The sequence below is a fragment of the Penicillium lagena genome (genome assembly GCF_028827675.1).
Source record: "Penicillium lagena strain IBT 129212 chromosome Unknown utg000002l_segment0_segment0, whole genome shotgun sequence".
In the NCBI taxonomy this organism is placed as follows: Eukaryota; Fungi; Ascomycota; class Eurotiomycetes; order Eurotiales; family Aspergillaceae; genus Penicillium; species Penicillium lagena.
In genome coordinates, this window is record NW_026623223.1 from 4,540,624 (window position 1) to 4,560,345 (window position 19,722).

Sequence of the window (19,722 nt, forward strand, 5' to 3'; positions counted from 1 at the left end):
GAACGATCAACTGGGGCTTGCTACTTAGTCTGCTCTTTTTATTACACGCGGTCTATCATCCTGTCGGCACAATGTCGACCAACTGGTTTCGCTCCAAGCGAGCATACAACTGGTTGGGTGGACCTCTCCTCCTTTAAAAACATTTTCTGACTTTAGCCAGGTTTGTCTCCCTCATCGCGGCATCGTGCATGGTGCTTTATGGTTACGATGCATCCGTGTTCAACTCGGTGCAGGGCTCCGACAACTGGATGGCTTGGTTCAACGAGCCCGACGACGCGACGATCGGCTCCGTGAATACGGCGTACACCGTCGGAGCCATTTTTGGAGGTTTCTTCCTGGGCGGTCCGGTATCCGACTACCTCGGACGTAAGGTTGCAATGGCCACCGGCTGTGTTCTAGTTATCATTGCGACATTCATGCAGACCTTCGCTCCCTACCACAGCCTGGCTTGTTTCCTTGCTGGAAGATGTATTATTGGTATTGGTCAAGGCATTGCTTTGAGTGAGTCCTATAGTTCCATCAAAGTTAAATTCCCTTATTGCTAACATGACATCTCTTCAGCTGCTGGCCCCATCTATATCGGCGAACTGGCGCCAGCAGAGATCCGTGGCAAGATTATGACCTTCTGGCAGATGTTTTACTCTGTGGGATCGTTTATCTGCTTCTGGATCGCATATGCCTGCACAAAGAAAGTGGACCAGCTGGGCGAGTGGGACTGGAAGTTGATCGTTATCTTCCAGCTACTAGTCCCCGTCATAATTCTTATACTTCTGCCGACTATTCCTGGAAGTCCGCGATGGTGAGTGCGTCCCGAAAGGTAAAGAAACACCCAATGCTAAGCCTGAGCAGGTTCATCCAGCATGGAAACCAAATTGAAAAGGCTCGTTCTGCTCTCCGCAGAGTCCGAGACTCCGAGGAAGAGGTTGAGGAAGAGCTCTTGATGATCCGTGAAGCCCTAGAATATGAGAAAGAGGCCATTTCGAGCAACTATTCCGCGCTCTGGAAAGACAAGTCACTACGCAAACGCATGATGCTTGCGCTGGTTATCAACGCCGGTCAACAGCTTACGGGTCAAGGCTCGTTGAATACGTACTCTACCAAGATCTATGAGCAGATTTTCACCGAAGAAAGCCAGATTTCGTTGATCAATGCTCTCAACGCCACTTTTGGTATCCTTTTCACCCTTAATGCCGTGTGGATCGTCGACAGATTTGGCCGCAAACCCCTACTCGTCGTCGGTGCTATTGGAATGGGTATCTGCATGATCATTGCCGCGGCTGTTGAGACTGAGACTCCGGTTCTTGCTAGCGGCGCCAAATCGGAGCCTGTTGGAATTGCGATTGTTTTCCTTATGTTCCTCTTTATATTATTCTGTCAGTTACCTCTTCCTCTATCTCTCTCTCCATTGCCAAACAAAGCAACTAACACTTACACAGACAAACCTTCATGGGGAGCCACCGTCTGGATCTGGACTGCGGAAATCTTCTCGATGAACGTCCGCGCCCAGGCCGTGGGCATGGCCTCGCAAACACAGAATGTCGCCAACACCATCTTCCAGCAGTTCTTCCCCATCTTCCTCAACAACGACGGCTTCTACGCGTTCTACCTTTTCGCGGGTATCAACTTCCTGCTTGCTCTCTTCGTGTGGTTTTTCATCCCGGAGACTAAAAAGGTCACCCTCGAGGAGATTGACACTCTGTTCGGCGGCGCTAACCACGTCACGAATGGTGAGGAGGTTCTCGCGCACCAAAAGGCAGCGCAGATCGGCCACGACAACCACTATAAGGAGGGTACCGTTAATGTGGAGAATGTCGAGTTCCATTGACGGGATTTTCTGAGATTGGAATTTTCTAATTCTTTCTGCATCTTTTTCTCTAGGTTGGAAAATCGCTTGACTTACTATTGAACGGGAATCGAACTTTGTCCATCTACAGTTGTATAGCAAGCTTGCTGTCTCATAATGAAGAGTGCTTTGCATCAATTCTGTTCCAGACAAGTTTCTGTTGTAGGTAAATAATCATATGCCATGCAGCATGTTAAGTTAATTAGGGTCAATTAATTTACTTTCCGTCAATTCTGTTTTCTGTTAATTAATCATCTGGACAGTTAAGTTAGAGTTATGCGATTAATCATTAGCCCTATTATTTGCCACATGCCAACCCTAGTGCATGCTCAACTGTGCACATCATCCGATTGTTCCGTATACTCCGACTCGCACAAACCCTCGATTACCAAGTTGCTATCTATCTCGGATCAGCTTGGATCAGACGCGTGTCTCCCTTTGCTGACAAGAATAGAGTGCTTCAGTCTCTTTGTCCTTATCTCCACGGAACAATACGATCGGCATGTCTGTTCCGAGATGACGTAGAGCCCCGTTTTTCGGTGAGTATGATTTGCCTCCGACCCTTTGATCAGACAAGGAGAAGAGTAATAATGGCCCCAAGGTCCTGGTCCTCTGCAAGGCTGAATAGTGGAGATACAACATAATCGGCATGTGTGTGCCGTGCGAAGACGACTAATTACTGCACGCCAAACGCTCGATCGCCCCTAAGGTCCAATAACATCACGGCTATATACAAGTGCCCCGCGCATCGCGACAAGACACGACCAATAAATACTTAAATCCGCCTCCCCCCTCGTCGATATTGACCCACGGGGAAGATTGGGAACTATATCCTTGAAAATTCCTCCTCCTCCTCCTACTCATCGACTCACCTTGTCAACTCACTCTGTTCAACACCATGTCTCGATTTCCCTCCCAGCGAAAGAAGAACGTCCAGTCTGTGAACTCCGAAGGGCCCTGGAAAGTCGACACTCCTTTCGGTCCGCCACAGGTCCCCCGCTCGTTCCCTAACGGTGGCATTCGGCGTCTGCGAAACACCCTCTTGAAACTGTCGCCGTCTTCCTTCGCCGAGAAAGAGGTGCTGCGCCAGAAGAATCGCTTCAGGGTTCCCTTGACCCACCGGAATGTGGACACCTTCGTTACAGAGCAGGAGTACAATGAGGCTTGTCAACGGGAGCAGCGCACGCCAGACATCGAGGTCGCCGAATGGTTGGAGCGGCTCTACTGATTGTTTGGCGTGCTCCACCGGGCGTTGTTCTCGACTTTTCTCGACTTCTTCGACTTTGGACAGGGTCTCCTACCCCGCACTCCCTACAATAATCTTACTCGACGACCCGGAGGTGTGGCTTCACTGCGCCCGACGGAATTATTGATTCTCTTGGCCCGCCACTGCTTGGGGAGGGGGACTAAACTATCGTCTCCCTCTGGGCCATCTGAGCCTTGGCAGTAACGTCATAGCGCAAGGCGTCGCTGGACTATGCATGCCGAGAGGGGCCAAGTCGCCGACTATGCCAGCCCAAGCAAATACATAATGCAGTCGGTGGGTTTGTTGCTGTTGGGTCTGTCGGACGGGCTGCTGTTTTCCCCACAACGGACCATACCTGCTCAAATTGGCACGACGGCGGATCACAATAGGGTGTGCATATCACTGAACGTGTTGTCTATCATACTGTCTACAAGGTATAATTCCCCAGACGATTCGATATACTGTACTGATCTGCCGAATCCGTAATATGTTTTTATGGTCCTTGGATGATTTGATTGGAAGAATAATAATGTTTGATGCTGAAATAGTAGATCTTAATTCAGTACCCTAGAAATACGTTGCTAATAGCCTATAATAATGAGAATGAAATCCATCGAAATGCTCAGCGGATATACTTGGGTCAGACACCTGTGCAGGCGGGGTAAGTGGGTTGGACCATCAACGCTCAGTCTACAACCATCGCCCGCCGAGAACGCCAACCGGGCTATCGTTACTGGATCGAGCAGGACACGAGGCCAATTGAATTTTTTGGAACTTTGTTGCCAACGACACATCTGCGCCATTCTTGAAACAGAATGGTGGCAACTCCGTAGACCAACAAGGCCAAAACTGATACTTGACGAAGATAGAAGAGGCAACGGCGGTTGATTGCACGATATGTCTCCCAAAAGAGTTGCTATCATTGGTAAGTATTCACTTTCTTGCGCTTTTCCTGGGAAACTAGCCTCATCCCATCGCCAGGCGCCGGTCCGTCAGGGCTTGTCACAGCAAAGACTCTTCTCCATAATTTCCCACCAGGAACCTTTGCCCCCACTGTCTTCGACAGCCGTGACCAAATTGGCGGGCTCTGGCCAGTCGCATGGGATGGCCATGTTAGTGCAAGGCAACTGGATCCCTGGATGCGCACGAACCTCAGTCGATATACCGTTTCTTTCTCCGACCTAGCCTGGGAATCTGTCATCCCCGATACGGAAATCCCTCTATTTCCATGCGCAAAACAAGTGGGCACGTATCTGGCTAAATATTGCGAACGATATGTTCCACAGAGCCTGCTGAGACTGGGACATAGAGTCGTGCGTACGGCACGACGAGTCGAGGAAGGAGTTACACGATGGACCGTCTATTGGGTTATAGATAGGTGAGTCCTTGCTGACCAAGTTTTATTATGTACTCATATCTTGTCTCTTTAGTGCTGGATCACATGGCGAAGCTGCTTGTGAAGACTTCGACTTGCTCGTCGTTGCAACTGGGCACTTTGCACGCCCTTATATACCTGACATTCCAGGTCTGGATCAATTGCCAGACCGAACCGTACATAGTTCAGTCCTTCGATTCGACAAACGTGGTCTTCTTTTGTGCAACAGCACTGATACAGCCCATGGCAACGTAGTTGTCATTGGTGGGAGTATGTCTGGCGTTGAAGCAGCTTCGGCTGTTGCCCTTCAACAATCCTCTACAGCACATTCACCAGAGACGAAACCTCAATCCTCAAATGAGACAGCAATGGTGCATCATATCTACTCGCACCCGTTCTGGACACTGCCAACCTATCTGCCCCATGAGACAGGCGACGATACTATCTCTTTCCTGCCTCTGGATCTGGTCATGTATGACCTGAGTCGCCGGCCAAAAGGGCCAGTGGAATATACAGTAGGACCAATTCCAGCAGAGAAGGCACAACTGACCAACAAATACTTCCATTCTCTACTTGGGACGGATTACGAACGTTTCGGCCATGCGCATCAGCCATATGATGGTGACGAAGCCAACACGCGCGCTCCCTGGGTGGCTATCGGAAATGATTATGCGGAGTATGTTCGATCTCAAGCAATAGAGCGCACAATGGGTCGAGCAATCTCGGTACAGCATGGTAACCAAGATGGGTTACCTTCAATTACGGTCAAGGTTCACGATGGACAAACCAAAACAATAGATAAAGTGACAGCTATTGTCTTGGCCACGGGGTTTACCCCTTTGATTCGTTATCTTTTCTGCCAGATGATGTTTTATCGGCTCTTGAATACTCCGCCGAAGACTCGCATTCGCCTCTGATACTTGACAAAGGAGGCACCGTGCGATTCGAGATGCCGGATGTCGGTTTCGTAGGCTTTTATCGCGGGCCATATTGGGGTGTGATGGAAATGCAAGCACGATTCCTGGGCCAGATCTGGGCTGGAAACAATGACTTTGCACATTTGTCTAAAACAGAAGACCAGAGGGAAAGTCTTCGAGCCCTCCGTCAGGCTGACCCGGAACTTCGTCGTGGCCAGTTCCCTATGGGCGACTATGTTGGATTGATGGAGTCTTTTGCTCGTGACCTGGGCATTCATCGCGCAGAGCTATTTGAAACCGAAGGTAGACCGGGGCCTGTTGCACCAGCTCGATATGGCTATCCTCCAGTGTCTTCCACAAACCCAAGTCAAGGTCAATTCACAGCCAATGCCGAAGCCAATAGCAGCTTGAATTTTCTCTGTGTTACACTTTCCTCCAGTGAATCAATGGCCACGGAGGTTATCTTCCGCGCCCTGCATGGGACCTGGAAAGTTCTTCAAACTCATACCTGGAGTCAAAATGGCGAAACCAAGAATGTGCATGGAATTGTGACCTTTCACCCGCGCTATCTGTATAATCCGGCATTGGACAAGGAATATGTGTGTCATGAGTTTGAGCAGTCTGTTTCGGCTCTTGGCAGCTCGTTCTCACTAAGAAATTCGTGGATATTTCGCGCTCCAGAAACTCATGGAAGTGGAATCAAAGTCCTCACTGAAACCAGAACGAACGGAAAGACTGAGCAGCAGTTCAATCATTACATACAACCGACAACACCTTTCTATCACAAGAAACATGATGCAGACTATATTCCTGGCCAATACGTGATTTATGCCAAAGGCGTCTTTGAACAGGATGACACGTGCTCGCAGAAGGCTTCACCATCCGAGTGCAAGTATACATTCCATTTTCATGGAGTATCGATCTCTTCCTGGCAATGGGAATGGACCAATCTGGGCGATGGATCACAGAGTGTTGGGAACCAGGTATCTCAATCTCGAAAAGTATATGAGCGATAGATGGCGTGGGGTCTCGGCAAGGATTCATTCGAAGACTGCAAAAGAAAAAGCCCAGTCTAGCCTGCATAAGAATCGGACCACGATTAAAAGTCGAAACGGAGGCCGAGCATATCATCTCAAGCCCAGCCTCGGCACTTCCGAGGCCGGTTCTAGACCAGCAGGCTCTCCCACCTGTTCGGTTTGGTCGTGAACCCGAGCTTACTTGACTATTACGACATATCTATGTATCTAGAGAGTAGCCGAGGTCGAGCCATCTTATGAATCATGGAGGATTTCCGAGAAAGCACCTTAAGCTCGCCCATGAATACCGCCAGGAGGAAGAACTTCAGGGGAGCTTCTTCCTCCCCGGGTATACTTCCTCCGGCCGAACAAGATTTCCGTCAGAGCCTCATAGGTCGGCAGGAGAGAACCCTGTCGATCAGCTCGGCGTCGACCGCGAGGTGGCGTTGTGCCGACGAAACCGCGATACATACGCCCATGGTTCGGAGACCGGATATGGTAACTATACGGAAAACCCGACAAATGGCTAGAAGTCTGGGCACATTTTTGCTCTGTGGCCAATCGCTATAGGCTGGCAAACACAGCCAAGCCTGATGGTTTTTGGTTCTCGACTCAGGGGCCGGGGTAAATTGTCCTGACAGCTTGAAGCTATTACTCCGATTCTTGGAACTGGTTCGGCCGAAGCGGCGATCTCCTTTTTTTCCTTTATTTCCTCCCTTTTTTTCCCAGGTGCTCATTTCTATATAAGGCATGGTCAAATTGCTTCGATCGAGCATGTTCCTGGTTCTTGCAATCTACACAGACAGCAAGTGAAGAGGAGAAAGACATCGCCACCTCAATTCTCATGTCTATACAACTATCAACCCCACCAACCACCACAACACCCCAAACCACAATGCCAAAACAAAGTCCATGTCCCCAAGAAAAGGCCTTACCACTAGACCCCATCTCAGAATGGCGCGTCTGGCAAGCCCTGACAGTCTGGTTCACGATGGAGCTAAACCGGCAAATCCGGCGCCGCTGGCAACTCGAGCAACAAACCATGCAAGGTCGACCCGTCGCGCAACGCTTCCGACCCGTGATATTCCTCGAACCAGTCCCCTCACTGCGCAAACCACAGCTGTCATCATCGGCCACAAAAAACAGCGCCCGGCTCGAAAAACTCAAAGCAAAAGCCCGTCTCCTCCGCGCACGCGTGGAAAAGGGCAAAGAGCTCGCCTCGGAGATCGAGCGCCGTATCCTGGATCCGCGAATTCTGTTCCCTACGCATTTCTGTCATACATGCGTGCAGGGTGACGAGGAGGCCGAGGTGTTGCTCACTAAGTGCGGACATAGGGTTTGTCGCACTTGTCTATCCTTTGGCGTGGATGAAAATGAGGTCTACGAGTGCAGTATTTGCTGTGCGCCGGCGCAGTTAGTGACTCGTTCGCCGCTTTCGGTGCGAAGGTCGTGCAGTGAGCATATATCTAGTATGTCAACAAGGTTGCTTCCTGAGGGCAAGAAAATGGTGTCTTGGGGGACGCCACTTGTTAAGCCTTGATTCTTTTTTTGTTCCGAGTGGTGTAATGTGGATGATGGGGTCAGTTTTGCTCGCATATTTAGCTCTGCATCTTGCATATACGAAGTAATGATGAGTCTTAATTATCACTTGGGCGGTATTGTACTTGCTGTCCTGTTCAATATACAAGTCCTGCTCATACTCTCCATTTATCATTACGGCTACAGTTTCTACAACAACAGCCAGTTAACACTGCGGCAATGCATACAAATAAAAATACATCTTTGTGACATTTTATTCATTCATAAAATTCTTAGTTCCAGCGCATTTTGAGCAGAGTCTGCTCATGTTCAGACCCGGAGACAAGGAGAGACCAGGGAAGAGCAAAATGAGAAAGCCATATGACTCCAAGCGCTGGTTGTAGCTAAAGGGAGAGTAAAAGAAGACAGGAGGCAGGAGGGAGGCATTGTACAGAGAGAGAGGGAGGGGAGTGAAAGCCAGAGGGAAGGAAGGGGAATATTGCAATCTAAGCGAATGTTCGAAGACAGACAGCTAATCGAAGAGCAAATGAGAAAAGCTGACCCCGAGATAAAACAGATAACAGGCATGGGTGGTTTGCAATGCATTTTTGGTTTAGTGAGAATGACACAGAAGAGGAAGAGGCGAGAGGAATGAGATCATCGATCTTCAGCATGTTCTCCGTCGTCGATAATCATCTCCACCTCCTTGATGGGATGTAATAACATCGGCGGTAGACACATGCGGCCTTCACCTGCAAGTTCCTGCTGTTCGCCGCCATCATTGTCAACGCGTAACCCAAGCCAGCGGCGCCAGAGATTTGGCGAAAACCCGGCGGAGTAGAACCAGGTGGTTCCCCTAAAATTGTGCTCGTTGTCACCGAAAATGGCGGTGCGAGCGCCGCCGGAGGCGCCGTTTCGTCCCGCATTGAAGACAGACTCGAGATACCGCGTGGGCCAGCGGCGGTCGATGTACACGGCGTGCGGGACGAAGACGGCTTTGAAGCCGTGGTGTAGCGCTGTCGTTGCCGGCCACATCTCCGAGAACATGCTGTGGCGCCGCAAGCTGCATTCGCGGTGCATGGTTGTCAGGAGTTTGCGGGAGAGGCGCGATGCGGTGATGATGGCGGTGCGTCGGGGGGGCATCCCGTTCTCGCGGTTGTAGCCCGTGACGTCGTCGCGCAGGAGCCAAGTTGTGCCCTCTGGGTCGTAGAGTGGGTTGAAAACAATGAGGTCGGCGTCTTCACCGACACCCCATTCGTATTGATCTTTTTCCATGGTTGTTGGTGGGATGCCTTCGCCTTCAACCTCGAACATATCGCGCTCATCTGGCCGCTCGGGGCCCCAGATCGACTTGTCGCCCTGTGGGCCAAGAGTGCTGGTGTCCTTCTCGCCAGGTCTACCCTGAGGTGGGCTCCATAGGTTATTGAAGCTGTTGGTGCCGACTTCAGTCTGAACGCGGACCATCTGCCGGAAGTCGTCCCACGATCCGTGCACGGAAGGCACATAGAAGCGGGCGTTGCGCTCCCAAAGACCCTTTCGAGGCTGTTGTCTTGCCCACTCGACAACCTTGTCGAACAAATGGTACCAATGGCCTGTGTAGCGGACGTCCATCTCCCAGTTCCAGAAGTAATCATACTCAGGATGTTGATATGAGAAGTATTGCACCGGCATGAAGGTGCTGCGGTAGACACCGTAGATCGGGAGTCCACGCTCCTCGTTTTCCTGCAGTCCGGGATACATGAGCTCCATCTGTTTCTCTGACCAGAGCGTGCCCATGCCACGGAACTCTTCCGGCAGTGCATCGTTAAGCACGCGTCGGTAGGTCTCGTCGTCGGACCAGATTTGCAAGTTGTTGTCCTTGACATGAATGAGGAAGTGGACCGTGTACTCGCCACCGGATGACAGTGCCAGCTCCGAGATGAGCGCACGCAGATACATTACGTCCTCGGGGGTGTATCGGAAGTCATGCCACGTGCGAATGATCACCGCAGTCCGCGGCAGACGATCAGTGCCGACCTTGGGCGCTTTGCGGCCCTTGTCCTCCATTGGTGAGAGTTTCAGCTTGGGAAGACCCAGCGGCATGGAGACAAACCAGTTCAGGCGCGGCTCCGGTAGTTCCTCGAAACGATGAAGGTTAGCGGCCACACACCGCTCCTGTGCCGCGCCCCAGTCGACATGCCGGTAATCTACCGGAGGGACATCTTCCCAAATGCGCTGGGCACCATCGCGATGGCCCTCCAGCCCGGCACCGATCCCGCCTTTCTTGACCCCATACCCCAGCCCATAGGGGCCCAGACGGCCAAACCGGTCAAAGCACATATCATCGCGAATCCCCAACATTTTATTCGAGCCAATCACGGGCTCCGGGAAGCCCTTGGGCACTCCGGGGAAGTTCTGGACTGCCGGGACGCGGATTGAATCCGACTCGTCCAAGAAGCACTCGCGTTTCTCGCCGTATTTTCGAACATAATCCGCAGATTTGTAGTCGGGATAGGGATCGAACACGACGCTCGACATGGACGGACCGCCCTGATCCCGCTTGTTCAGGTGATTAAGGTCCGCGTCGCCTTCAGCATCGCCTTCTTCAACGGCTCTCTCCGATACGGCCTCCTCCGCCAGTCCGTCACCGGGGTATTCAGGTATGTTGTCATGTCGCGACACCAGATTCCGGACCCCACCCTGGTAATGCGTCAGGAACGGAAAACTCTCCCATTTCGCGGGTGGGGGAGGTTTCTTGGTCGTGACGCCCAAATCGTCCGTGACTTCTTTAACGGAGCTGGAGATGGCGAAGCGGAAGAGGGTAAGGATAAATAGGACCAGAAACACGAACAGCGCAAGACACAGCCTACGCATTATCCGCTGCGGCACGCGGAAGCCCACGCCTGCTTGCGCGCGGCGCAGACCGGCACCGCTCAGCATGGGCTGGTAGGAGGCCGAGGAGGAGGAGGGGAAGGATTCTGGCTCACTGTCGTCGTCGTCGGAGTCGTCGCTGCGATTGTGGTGGCGGTAGGGCGAGTGGCTATATTGCTTCTCGACGTCGGAGGAGTCGTGGGTGATGCGGGCGGCGTAGGGTGCCGAGGTGCTATATGCGCGGGAGTGCCTCCGCACCTGAACGGGCATGGTTGCGGGCAGAGGTTGTCCACATTGACGGGCCAGAGGAGGGTCAATGGAGACAGACAGATAGTCTTCGATATGACATCTGCGCAGACGAGGGCGGACAGGGGAGAGGGACGAAAGAGCACGCGAGCCGACGTACCGCGCAATAGGGAGTCGGCGACGGGCGCAGTGAGGGTCGTTGTGGCGTGGGCAGGAGGAGAATTCTGAGACGCAGCAGTCTTGCACCGTCGAAATAGCCAACAGGCACTGGAAAAAGGAGAATTCCGGGGATTATTGACAGGTGGACCAGCCGAATCAACAAGAGCGGCGGGTGCCAAGGCCCGACTTGGCGCGGATTACGCAACACGAGCCACACTAGTTGTCCTACTGGACTAGTTACTCGTTCCTACGGGGCCAGACACTAAGAAGAACACCGCCATTTTGGGATCACAGCACATAGAGGCTAAAAGCATCGCGTAGAAGGAATGGAAAGAACTTCGAGTGGCAGAACCCCCTGACCGGTGACCCTATCCCTATGTGGTCGCTGAGAAACTCCTGTCAATCATCATAGTCTGTGGTATTTCTTTCTCCGACGCTCGCCTCCCTTACACGTACAACCTAAACCCCTCATCGCGGTCGTCGCAATTTAGTCCCGGTTCGTTTTCCGCAGCGTCTCAGCGAGCCACTCCAGACCCTCGTACAGACCATCACCCGTGGTGGCGCAGGTGGATTGGATGAACTAGACGGGTCAGCCTGCAAGAAAGATAAAAATAAACAATTTGAAAAAAGAGGACTTACCCAGGCGCGGCGGGTGAGGCTCTGCAGACCAAGCTGCTGGGTGATCTCGGCGGGGCTCATAGCGTTCTGGAACAAAAAATCAATAACTGTGGCGAGGCCAGCGAACGCACACTCCAATCATACCGGCAGATCTTGCTTGTTGGCGAACACCAGGAGCAGGGCGTCCCGGAGCTCGTCCTCGTTCAACATGCGCTGCAACTCCTCGCGGGCCTCGACAATACGGTCCCGATCGTTGCTGTCCACCACGAAGATGATACCCTGGGTGTTCTGGAAGTAGTGGCGCCACAGGGGGCGGATCTTGTCCTGACCACCGACATCCCACACGGTGAACTGGATGTTCTTGTACTCGACGGTCTCGACGTTGAATCCTGGTGTCCGGCGTCAGCATCTCCGGGAATTTACCGATGGCGGGCCTAGGGCGGGTGGATGGCACTGACCGATCGTGGGAATGGTGGTGACGATTTCACCAAGCTTCAGCTTGTACAGGATGGTGGTCTTTCCGGCGGCGTCCAGACCAACCATCAGAATTCGCATCTCCTTGCGACCCCATAGTCTATCGAACAGCTTCGAGAAAGCGAGACCCATATTGGCGGTGGCGAGAACGGAGCGCTCGAAGCCTAATGTAGCGGACGGAGTGAGTTGGTGTTACGGTGTGTGGGGTGGTGGTGGAATGGGTTGGGGGATTTTGACACCACAAGGAAGGGGGGTGGTTTGGTTGGTAAGAGGCGGAGGGGCATGCAAAACGTGTTTGTTTGTGTGTTGGGGGACTTCAGGGGCGGGTTCTGGCCACCCGAGTCCGAGAGGCGAAAGGGGCGATGGGAAGAGGACCAGCAGTGCACTTACCGATAGGAAGGTGGTGAGTGAAGAGAGAGGATGGATGTGTATGGAGCACACAAGAGGCGAGAGGAAGGGAGAGAAGAAAGGGAAAGGTGTTTGGAGTGTACGGAATACGCAGAAATACGGCGGTGGGCGTAGCCTCCGTCACTGCATTACCAGGCCTGCCCCGTGACTGGGGCTCGTCGTGCTTCGTTCACACGGGGCGACTGCGCAGAGGCTGATTTGGACCACTGGCCACGGTCCCTGGGTTCGGTCCTGGTTATCTCTCTGCCTAGGGGTGCCTCCATCCGTGCTTGCTCAATCGCCCATCCCGAAAAGGACACCGTGTTGCCCGTAACGTGCCATACCAGGCTCCCTGGCGGCCCTGATAGGCTCCACTGATCGGGCCCAGTCTTTTTTTCTGATCCTTTCATCTTCAGCTTGACTCGGCCAGGGGCCCACGGCCTGCGCCACAACGGGCGGGTCGAGTATCATTCACTATCTATAGTACATCCACATCATCCTCCTCCCCGGCGCTGCTGCATCATCCGCTCGCGCGACGTCCGGAAGAACGTTCTCACCAACGAGCGGTAGATTGTCTTGCCCTCCACCGTGTCGCTGGCCATCCCAAAGATCATCAGCATTAGAATGGACACCACCATAATCACCGCAAAGGCCACCCAGTAGTCCGTCACCGAGTAGCCACCCTTGACCCCCTGCAGGTCTGTCGAGAAGTACCCCGTCATCAGGCTGACCGGGAGGAACAGAATGGTCGCCTTGGCCAGCAGGATCGTGATCCGTGTCAACTTCTCCACGGCCTGCGAGTCCTTGAGCGCGATCAAGTTGAAGTTCTGCCTCAGTTAGAATGTGATTTGGGACCAGGGAACCAGGCCACGTACCAAGAACGTCAATGATTCCTTCTCGGTGAGGCAGCTGTCAATCTCGCTCAGGCAGTACAGATTGATGCGATCTGCCAGCCGCTCAAAGCGCGCCACTGCTGCCGAGCTCAGATGCACCCCGACGGATTTATCGGTGATGCCGGGCTGGCTGGGGTTGCTGACCAGGCTGGATTGCTGCAGGTCCGAGAACTCGATGTCCCCAAACGTGGCGCCGTACGATAACGGCGGTGGTTGCGTCTGGCGGAGTTCGTCACGGAGCATGCGCTGTCGCTGTAAGAGACGCCGCATGATCAACTCGTAGCTTTGATAGAGCCGCTTTAGGACCGCCAGCCGGCGACCTAGCCAGTGCAACTCATTCACCAAGTTGACCTCCGGCTGGTCGAGCATGTTCCCTCTCTACGTGCGGGAGTCAGTCAGTCAGCCCACTGCCAGAACGGTATGTGAGTTCACTCACCATTTGGTCCAGGGCAACACCGTATTTGTGTTCTCGTTTAGCAATGAGTCCATAGCTGGACATCCAGTCGTCGAAGATATAGTAGAATAGCAGGCTAGGCCCGTCCTCCTGCTTGATATTTGCCTGGTCGGGCCCAGAGTCGGTGAAATGGCGCACTCGAATGGTAACCAGGGAGTTGTTCTCGGATACGGCAGAGTGCTGCCGGGACACGCCCGAGAAGATGAAGCGGATGTTTCGGCGCACCACGTCGAGAACGCGCTTCATGTCCTCCATGGATTCTTGGCCCTGTGCTCGTGGGAACGGGTTCTCCTGGATTGAAAAGACGGTTCCTGTCCCGGTTAGTAAAGTAATCACACCATGTCTGATGGACACAAACCGTCTTCAAAAAGAATGAGCCACGACCACAGTCGTCTCCCGTCTGGCAGGTCTTTGCCATTCGGCATGGGCATGTGCGGAATCACAAATAACGTATTGTAGCCGACGCAAGTGTCTGCTCAGATGTGAGTCTCAGGTCATCGTCCATTCTATCTCATGGGCAGCGAACGACGTACATCGAGGGCCATGGTCCACGGATGAGAAATGCCAAATCTGATCGGCGACTTGAGAAAAGGTCAAATTCTTGAACGAGGAGGCTTCCTGTTTTGTGTGATCAGGATCTGACAGGTCCTTGAGGGAGATTGCGTTTTCAATATCGCCCGCTGGCTTCTCGGAGTGATCAAAATCGCGCGTATGTCTTCTTTTGGGTAATGCGACGGGCTTGGGGGGAGCTACGGCTGGATCGGTGCACATCATCCCCTGCAGTCGTTCTGACACTCCATAGTATGTGGTGATGGCCTGAACGAGTCAGCGGTTGAAGATGCAAGTCAAGAGGATGCCGCACCTTGATAACATCTTTCTGTTCCTCTGGCGCCCAGATGTTACTGCGGGGACGATGGTCAGTAAGAAGAGGAGCCACCGGGGGTCTTGTGGGGTCTTACATCCACCGGGTGCCAAAACATCTTGCTCTCTTGGGTACCGTCAGTTACGAAACCACCGAGATGGGACCACAACAACATACCGGCCTGCTCAGGAGTCGTTTTACATCCTCGGTGTCCAGATCGGCGCCGCACCAGGCATCCTCGTTGCCAAAGTCCAGCACAAAGTTCCGGGTACGCGGCTCCTCCAGACGGTGCATGGCATTGTAGAAGTGGGTCTTGTCGTCGATATCATGAAATTTTGCTTCCAGGGAGGGCCTGTCACCCGATAGACTGGAGTAGTACTCCTGTGGACTCAGCAGCAGCGTGTCGGCCATGATTCCGGAGAGTCAGAGGGATTGTTGCGCTGCATGCGATACGAGGTAGTTAGGCGCGCGTTGGGCGGCTGCCACGCTAGGAGATGAGGGCCAGTCAGGGGTCGGGGGGCGAAAGGGTGGCTGAAGACTCAACTCACCGCAATCACTGGAGCTAATGAAAATGTCAGAGAGAAGAGAGGGGAGAGAGAGGTTGATAAAGGTTGAGCTGAAACAAATTAGCGCCATCACGTCGACTGGTCATGCTTAGCTTAGCGCTGGGATCAGCTGGCGCCCTCTACACCATCCCCGGGTGCTGCCTGCATGAGTTATAAGTAGGTATTGCTATTCTCCCCCGTGAGGATGGTCAGATGGCGCCTAGGGACTGACGCACGGGGGCTCCCCGTCACTCGATGATGCTGGGGACTCACCTGATGGATCTTCATCGGTCGGTTGAGCCGACTCAACAGTCGACCTCTGCAAGAACGTCAAGAACATCAACAAGTGTCTCACGAAGGTCCTCTGAATAACATAGCATAATAAATAATCGATCGGAATTGGGGAAAATATGTATACTCTGATACTTAGTCCCAAGAACACTGATACTTAGTTCCAAGAACTCTGATATATCTTTGTAGAGCTATCTCTTATGGTAATTCTCCTCTCCAGTCCGATTCCATTGACCACCATGTTCTCGTCGAACTAATCCTTTCCTTTTGGGCCATGATGGAAAGATATCTTCTACTAGTTACTGATCTTCAACACAACCAACAACCACGGAAACCGACAAATGACAGCCGCGCTAGTCCCGGTATAGCCAAGCGCACCACGTGACCGGTCGCGTGACCATCTGCGTCATTTTTCGGAACGGCCGAATATCTTCGGCATCCCTACACTGGTGTTGGTCCATGCCAAATACCTAGTACCGTGTTCATCTCGCCCATACAGTGAGCGGAGAAGTCGACAAGATGCATAAATTATCACCGGGAAAAGCTGTCCGTCTAGCCGCATCATGTACGGAATGCCAGCGGCGCAAGCAGAAGGTTGGCTGCTCAATCTTTGTACAGACACTATGCGATGACTGACCTCTTCCTCAGTGCAGCCGCCAGTGGCCCTGTAACCACTGCCAAGCAAGACGTATCGCGCATCTTTGTAGATATGTTCCGAAGAGGACAGCCAAGTCTAGCCCTCGGAATGCTATTCCCAAGTATGCGTTCTCGGACCTGGATGGACTGGCTGTTGCTGATTAGAGCTAGTGCACGAACACCACCAGAGGAAGAGGTGGTACAGACCAAGCCAGAATTGACCCAGACGACGACTGTTGGAGCGCCCGGGATTGCTGGTAAAGATGAATTGCGCTCGCTGGGGTACTTGCCCGTCGATCAAAGCCCACTTTTTGGGGATACCACACCTCAGGTAAGTTGTTCTCAGGTGAAAATCTTCGAATTCTATACTAAATTTCACAGAGCACAAATCCTCCAAAAGAGTCTCCAGGTATAGTATCGGACGAGATGAAGAGCGCTTTAAGCATCATGCCCCCCAAACCCTATACCGGTAAGTGCATCCATATCGTCCATATTCTCATTCTGCTAACCGCATACCAGACATCCTGGTACAAAAATTCCTGGAAGAAGCAAATTATAATTACTACTGCCTCTACCCGCCCTCCTTCTCTCAAGACTATACAGCATGGTGGGCAGACCGAGCCAGCAGTAAACCCCTAACCCCAGCATTCACATGTCTTCTTCTACGTGTGTGTGCATGTTCAGCACAGTATCTCGACGCGGAAATCCGACAAAAGCTGGAGTCCGAGCTAGGCGAGCCAATCCAGACTATTTCGGAGAACTACCACCACACCGCCAAGCATCTCAGCAATACAATTGCCCCTGGAAAAGGTGGGCTGGCACAGGTTCAACAGCTGTTCTTGACGGCGGCGTGGTTCAAGGCCGAATCTCTCTTTATCGAATCTTGGCATACACTGTCTGCTTGTATCCACGAGGCTCAGGAGCTAGGCATGCACAAAACCTCTAGCCGAACTGGGCTAACGGAGTTTGACCTCGAGATGAGACGGCGTGTTTGGTGTCTTCTATATGCTTGGGACTGGTAAGAGCACGGTACCATAACGTGAACAGTTCGCTGAATCCTTACATTGTAATAGGCAAATGGCTCTGCTACTTTCTCGACCTCTCATCATCAACCCAAGCTGCTACACATTTGAACTACCCAATATGAAACTCGAGGGCCTTGACACCGAGACAGGACCCCCATCACCCGTGGCTCACATTGCCTTTCAATGCAAGTTGGGACAAATGATTATGCAAGAAGCTCCAGGAAGCATGAGTGGCACGCTAGACGCCGCTCATGCAAAAACCATCCGCAATGTTATAGAAGAGTGGCTTGTATCTCTTCCCCCGGCGTACAGGATCAGAGATCCGTACACGCAGTGGGACGAGGAGTATCGCTTTGTGCCCCTTCACCGTCTACAGCTGCACGCCGTGGGATACATGACCATGTTCCTCCCCTTCAAAGAGTGCCTCACCAAGACCTTTCGCGCCAACCTCTCAGATGCAGAAAACAATCATCGCGAGATAGCAGTAGATACTGCCCTTCGATTAATGGCGATCTGCCACCAGCTTTTCAACCACGTCTTCCCAGTCAATGCCAAGTTCCATCTAATAACATTCTTGACCTTCGACACGGCAGCCTTCCTCTGCTCCGCCGTGATCCACGACAAGAACAAAGGTCTCCCTCGCCGAGAAGAAATACTCCAGGCTATCAAGCTCGCCTGTTCGATGATGGGGAAACTCGCTCGCGCGACCAAGACACGAGCGATCTGCTATCCCATCCTTACAAGACTTGCGAAAAGCTGTTCGGCCGTGCCTGCCGAGAAGACTTCTCTGCCGAATGTACAGGACGGGGAGTTGAGGACTGGCACTGTTGAAGCTGGGGATCTAGGTGACCTTTCTTTTGACGATATCATCTCCCCGGAATCACTGTCGGGCCTGGACTCGATTTCCGCGCCGGGAATCTTTACTCCGGCGGATCTGCCTGTGCCTGGCCTGGACACTCCACCGATGATGGCGCTGGGCGACTGGTATAATGTAGATGTTGGCCAGCTGGACCAGATTTGGGATTGGCAGAATCTGGATCTGACATTGCTGCCTTTCCCCCCTTCATAGACAAAAATCTAAGTGAGACCACTTGGACAGTCTTTGACGCAAACGCTTCCTGGTTGTTAGGATGCTAATCCAACTCTCCCGCAAGTCCATTGCAGACGACTGAAGTGATCATGCATTAATTGGCACAGCATCTCAATTACTTAACTAGGACTAGCGTTCGGGCGTGAAAGCTGACCCAATCTGCTCTTCCGCTAACAACTCATTTACACTTGTCCAACCATAGCGACCGGGAAGTTCACGACTCTTGCTAGAACTATCGTTATCAGATATGTGTCTTGTTAGGTATTTTGGACACGATTTTAGGCTCTGGCCATATTCCACCCCATCTGTAATGACAACGCTTTATAGGGACTAAATATGGCTAGGCCGGTCCTTGTGCTATATGCGTTGGGGCTAAAATCCTGCTAATTTCATAGCTATGCTCCCGCCCCTATTAGTCGGGGAGACCTAGGACATAGAATTCCACGGCAAGATATAAAAGGGGCATTTCGTGCTCTCTCTTGTTATGATTCACTCTACTCTTCTCATACTCATTCGATTCAACCTCTCTATCGAGAAGGCATACAGAAAACTTCCGCACTGTGCACTTTATACATATTTTTCATTTCTACAACCACCGTCATGCAGTTCTCCACCTTTGCTACCTTGGCCCTCCAGGTCGCTTCCCTGGCATCGGCAGCAGCTGCCGAGTCAATGGATAAGCGACAGAACGCCTGCCTGGGCATATGCAACGTTCTCAAAATATATTATGACGACTACGGGAGTGCCGCCTGTTCTCAGTCCACGTTCCAGGACGACAGGTCGTACTGCGTAACCTGCGTTGAGGACAATGGTGGTGATCTGAGCGCATGGCCTGAGCTCGCTTACTGCCAGTTCGGGGTCCTTCCTTAATCATTTGAGGATCGACTACTGTCATGGTCCTTTCAACCGCCGACCAGATGACGCGTGCACTCAAGCTTGAATTCTTTCTTGGTCAAAATGTTTCGCCGCTCTTCGGAGGGAGCGAACTCAATGCGAGCAAGTTAGGGAATGGGTGGGTTAGGAGTGGAGGTCATGGCTGGAGGTCAAGTTCGCACATACGGTGGAAGGGATCACGGCAGAGATGTGGACAGATACAAATGTTGGTAATTTCTTTGTCAGAGTTGTGAGAGTAGAGCCTAATCGTTAATTCTGCTATAATATCTGGGCTTCGAGTGTTTGATCCTCTCGGATGATAGACAGTGAGTAGAAGGTGACGGAAAGTAGTAACTAAATAAACCGCCTCAGCGCCAATGCCGATAGTTCTGCGGTACACTTTG

General features: G+C 52.3%; 9 protein-coding genes across 9 annotated transcripts; 6 read left to right on the top strand and 3 right to left on the bottom strand.

Moving 5' to 3' along the window:
- Positions 1–71: 71 nt before the first annotated feature.
- Positions 72–1,825, top strand: N7510_004657 (putative MFS sugar transporter; the record flags this gene model as incomplete). Its single annotated transcript, XM_056976583.1, has 5 exons — positions 72–112; positions 161–501; positions 562–799; positions 850–1,373; positions 1,437–1,825. The coding sequence occupies 5 exons, from the start codon at positions 72–74 to the stop codon at positions 1,823–1,825; spliced, it is 1,533 nt and encodes a 510-aa protein (XP_056836539.1).
- A 916-nt stretch (positions 1,826–2,741) lies between these two features.
- N7510_004658 (uncharacterized protein) lies at positions 2,742–3,071 on the top strand (the record flags this gene model as incomplete). The annotated part of the gene is made up of 1 exon (XM_056976584.1): positions 2,742–3,071. The coding sequence occupies one exon, from the start codon at positions 2,742–2,744 to the stop codon at positions 3,069–3,071; it is 330 nt and encodes a 109-aa protein (XP_056836540.1).
- A 983-nt stretch (positions 3,072–4,054) lies between these two features.
- Positions 4,055–6,397, top strand: N7510_004659 (uncharacterized protein; the record flags this gene model as incomplete). The annotated part of the gene is made up of 3 exons (XM_056976585.1): positions 4,055–4,467; positions 4,520–5,199; positions 5,328–6,397. Coding segments are annotated over 3 exons (2,163 nt in total), but the record flags the coding sequence as incomplete, so codon positions are not given.
- An 895-nt stretch (positions 6,398–7,292) lies between these two features.
- Positions 7,293–7,855, top strand: N7510_004660 (uncharacterized protein; the record flags this gene model as incomplete). The annotated part of the gene is made up of 2 exons (XM_056976586.1): positions 7,293–7,733; positions 7,790–7,855. The coding sequence occupies 2 exons, from the start codon at positions 7,293–7,295 to the stop codon at positions 7,853–7,855; spliced, it is 507 nt and encodes a 168-aa protein (XP_056836542.1).
- A 717-nt stretch (positions 7,856–8,572) lies between these two features.
- Positions 8,573–11,035, bottom strand: N7510_004661 (DUF3405 domain-containing protein; the record flags this gene model as incomplete). The annotated part of the gene is made up of 1 exon (XM_056976587.1): positions 8,573–11,035. One exon carries the CDS (start codon positions 11,033–11,035, stop codon positions 8,573–8,575), a length of 2,463 nt encoding a protein of 820 aa, XP_056836543.1.
- Positions 11,036–11,657: 622 nt separating this feature from the next.
- arfA (putative ADP-ribosylation factor) lies at positions 11,658–12,394 on the bottom strand (the record flags this gene model as incomplete). Its single annotated transcript, XM_056976588.1, has 4 exons — positions 11,658–11,750; positions 11,810–11,875; positions 11,933–12,177; positions 12,247–12,394. The coding sequence occupies 4 exons, from the start codon at positions 12,392–12,394 to the stop codon at positions 11,658–11,660; spliced, it is 552 nt and encodes a 183-aa protein (XP_056836544.1).
- A 749-nt stretch (positions 12,395–13,143) lies between these two features.
- On the bottom strand, positions 13,144–15,269 carry N7510_004663 (uncharacterized protein; the record flags this gene model as incomplete). Its single annotated transcript, XM_056976589.1, has 8 exons — positions 13,144–13,476; positions 13,525–13,920; positions 13,979–14,307; positions 14,355–14,468; positions 14,530–14,812; positions 14,859–14,898; positions 14,956–14,984; positions 15,036–15,269. 8 exons carry the CDS (start codon positions 15,267–15,269, stop codon positions 13,144–13,146), a joined length of 1,758 nt encoding a protein of 585 aa, XP_056836545.1.
- Positions 15,270–16,322: 1,053 nt separating this feature from the next.
- Positions 16,323–18,424, top strand: N7510_004664 (uncharacterized protein; the record flags this gene model as incomplete). The annotated part of the gene is made up of 4 exons (XM_056976590.1): positions 16,323–16,661; positions 16,712–16,799; positions 16,850–17,348; positions 17,404–18,424. 4 exons carry the CDS (start codon positions 16,323–16,325, stop codon positions 18,422–18,424), a joined length of 1,947 nt encoding a protein of 648 aa, XP_056836546.1.
- A 621-nt stretch (positions 18,425–19,045) lies between these two features.
- N7510_004665 (uncharacterized protein) lies at positions 19,046–19,315 on the top strand (the record flags this gene model as incomplete). The annotated part of the gene is made up of 1 exon (XM_056976591.1): positions 19,046–19,315. One exon carries the CDS (start codon positions 19,046–19,048, stop codon positions 19,313–19,315), a length of 270 nt encoding a protein of 89 aa, XP_056836547.1.
- Positions 19,316–19,722: the final 407 nt, after the last annotated feature.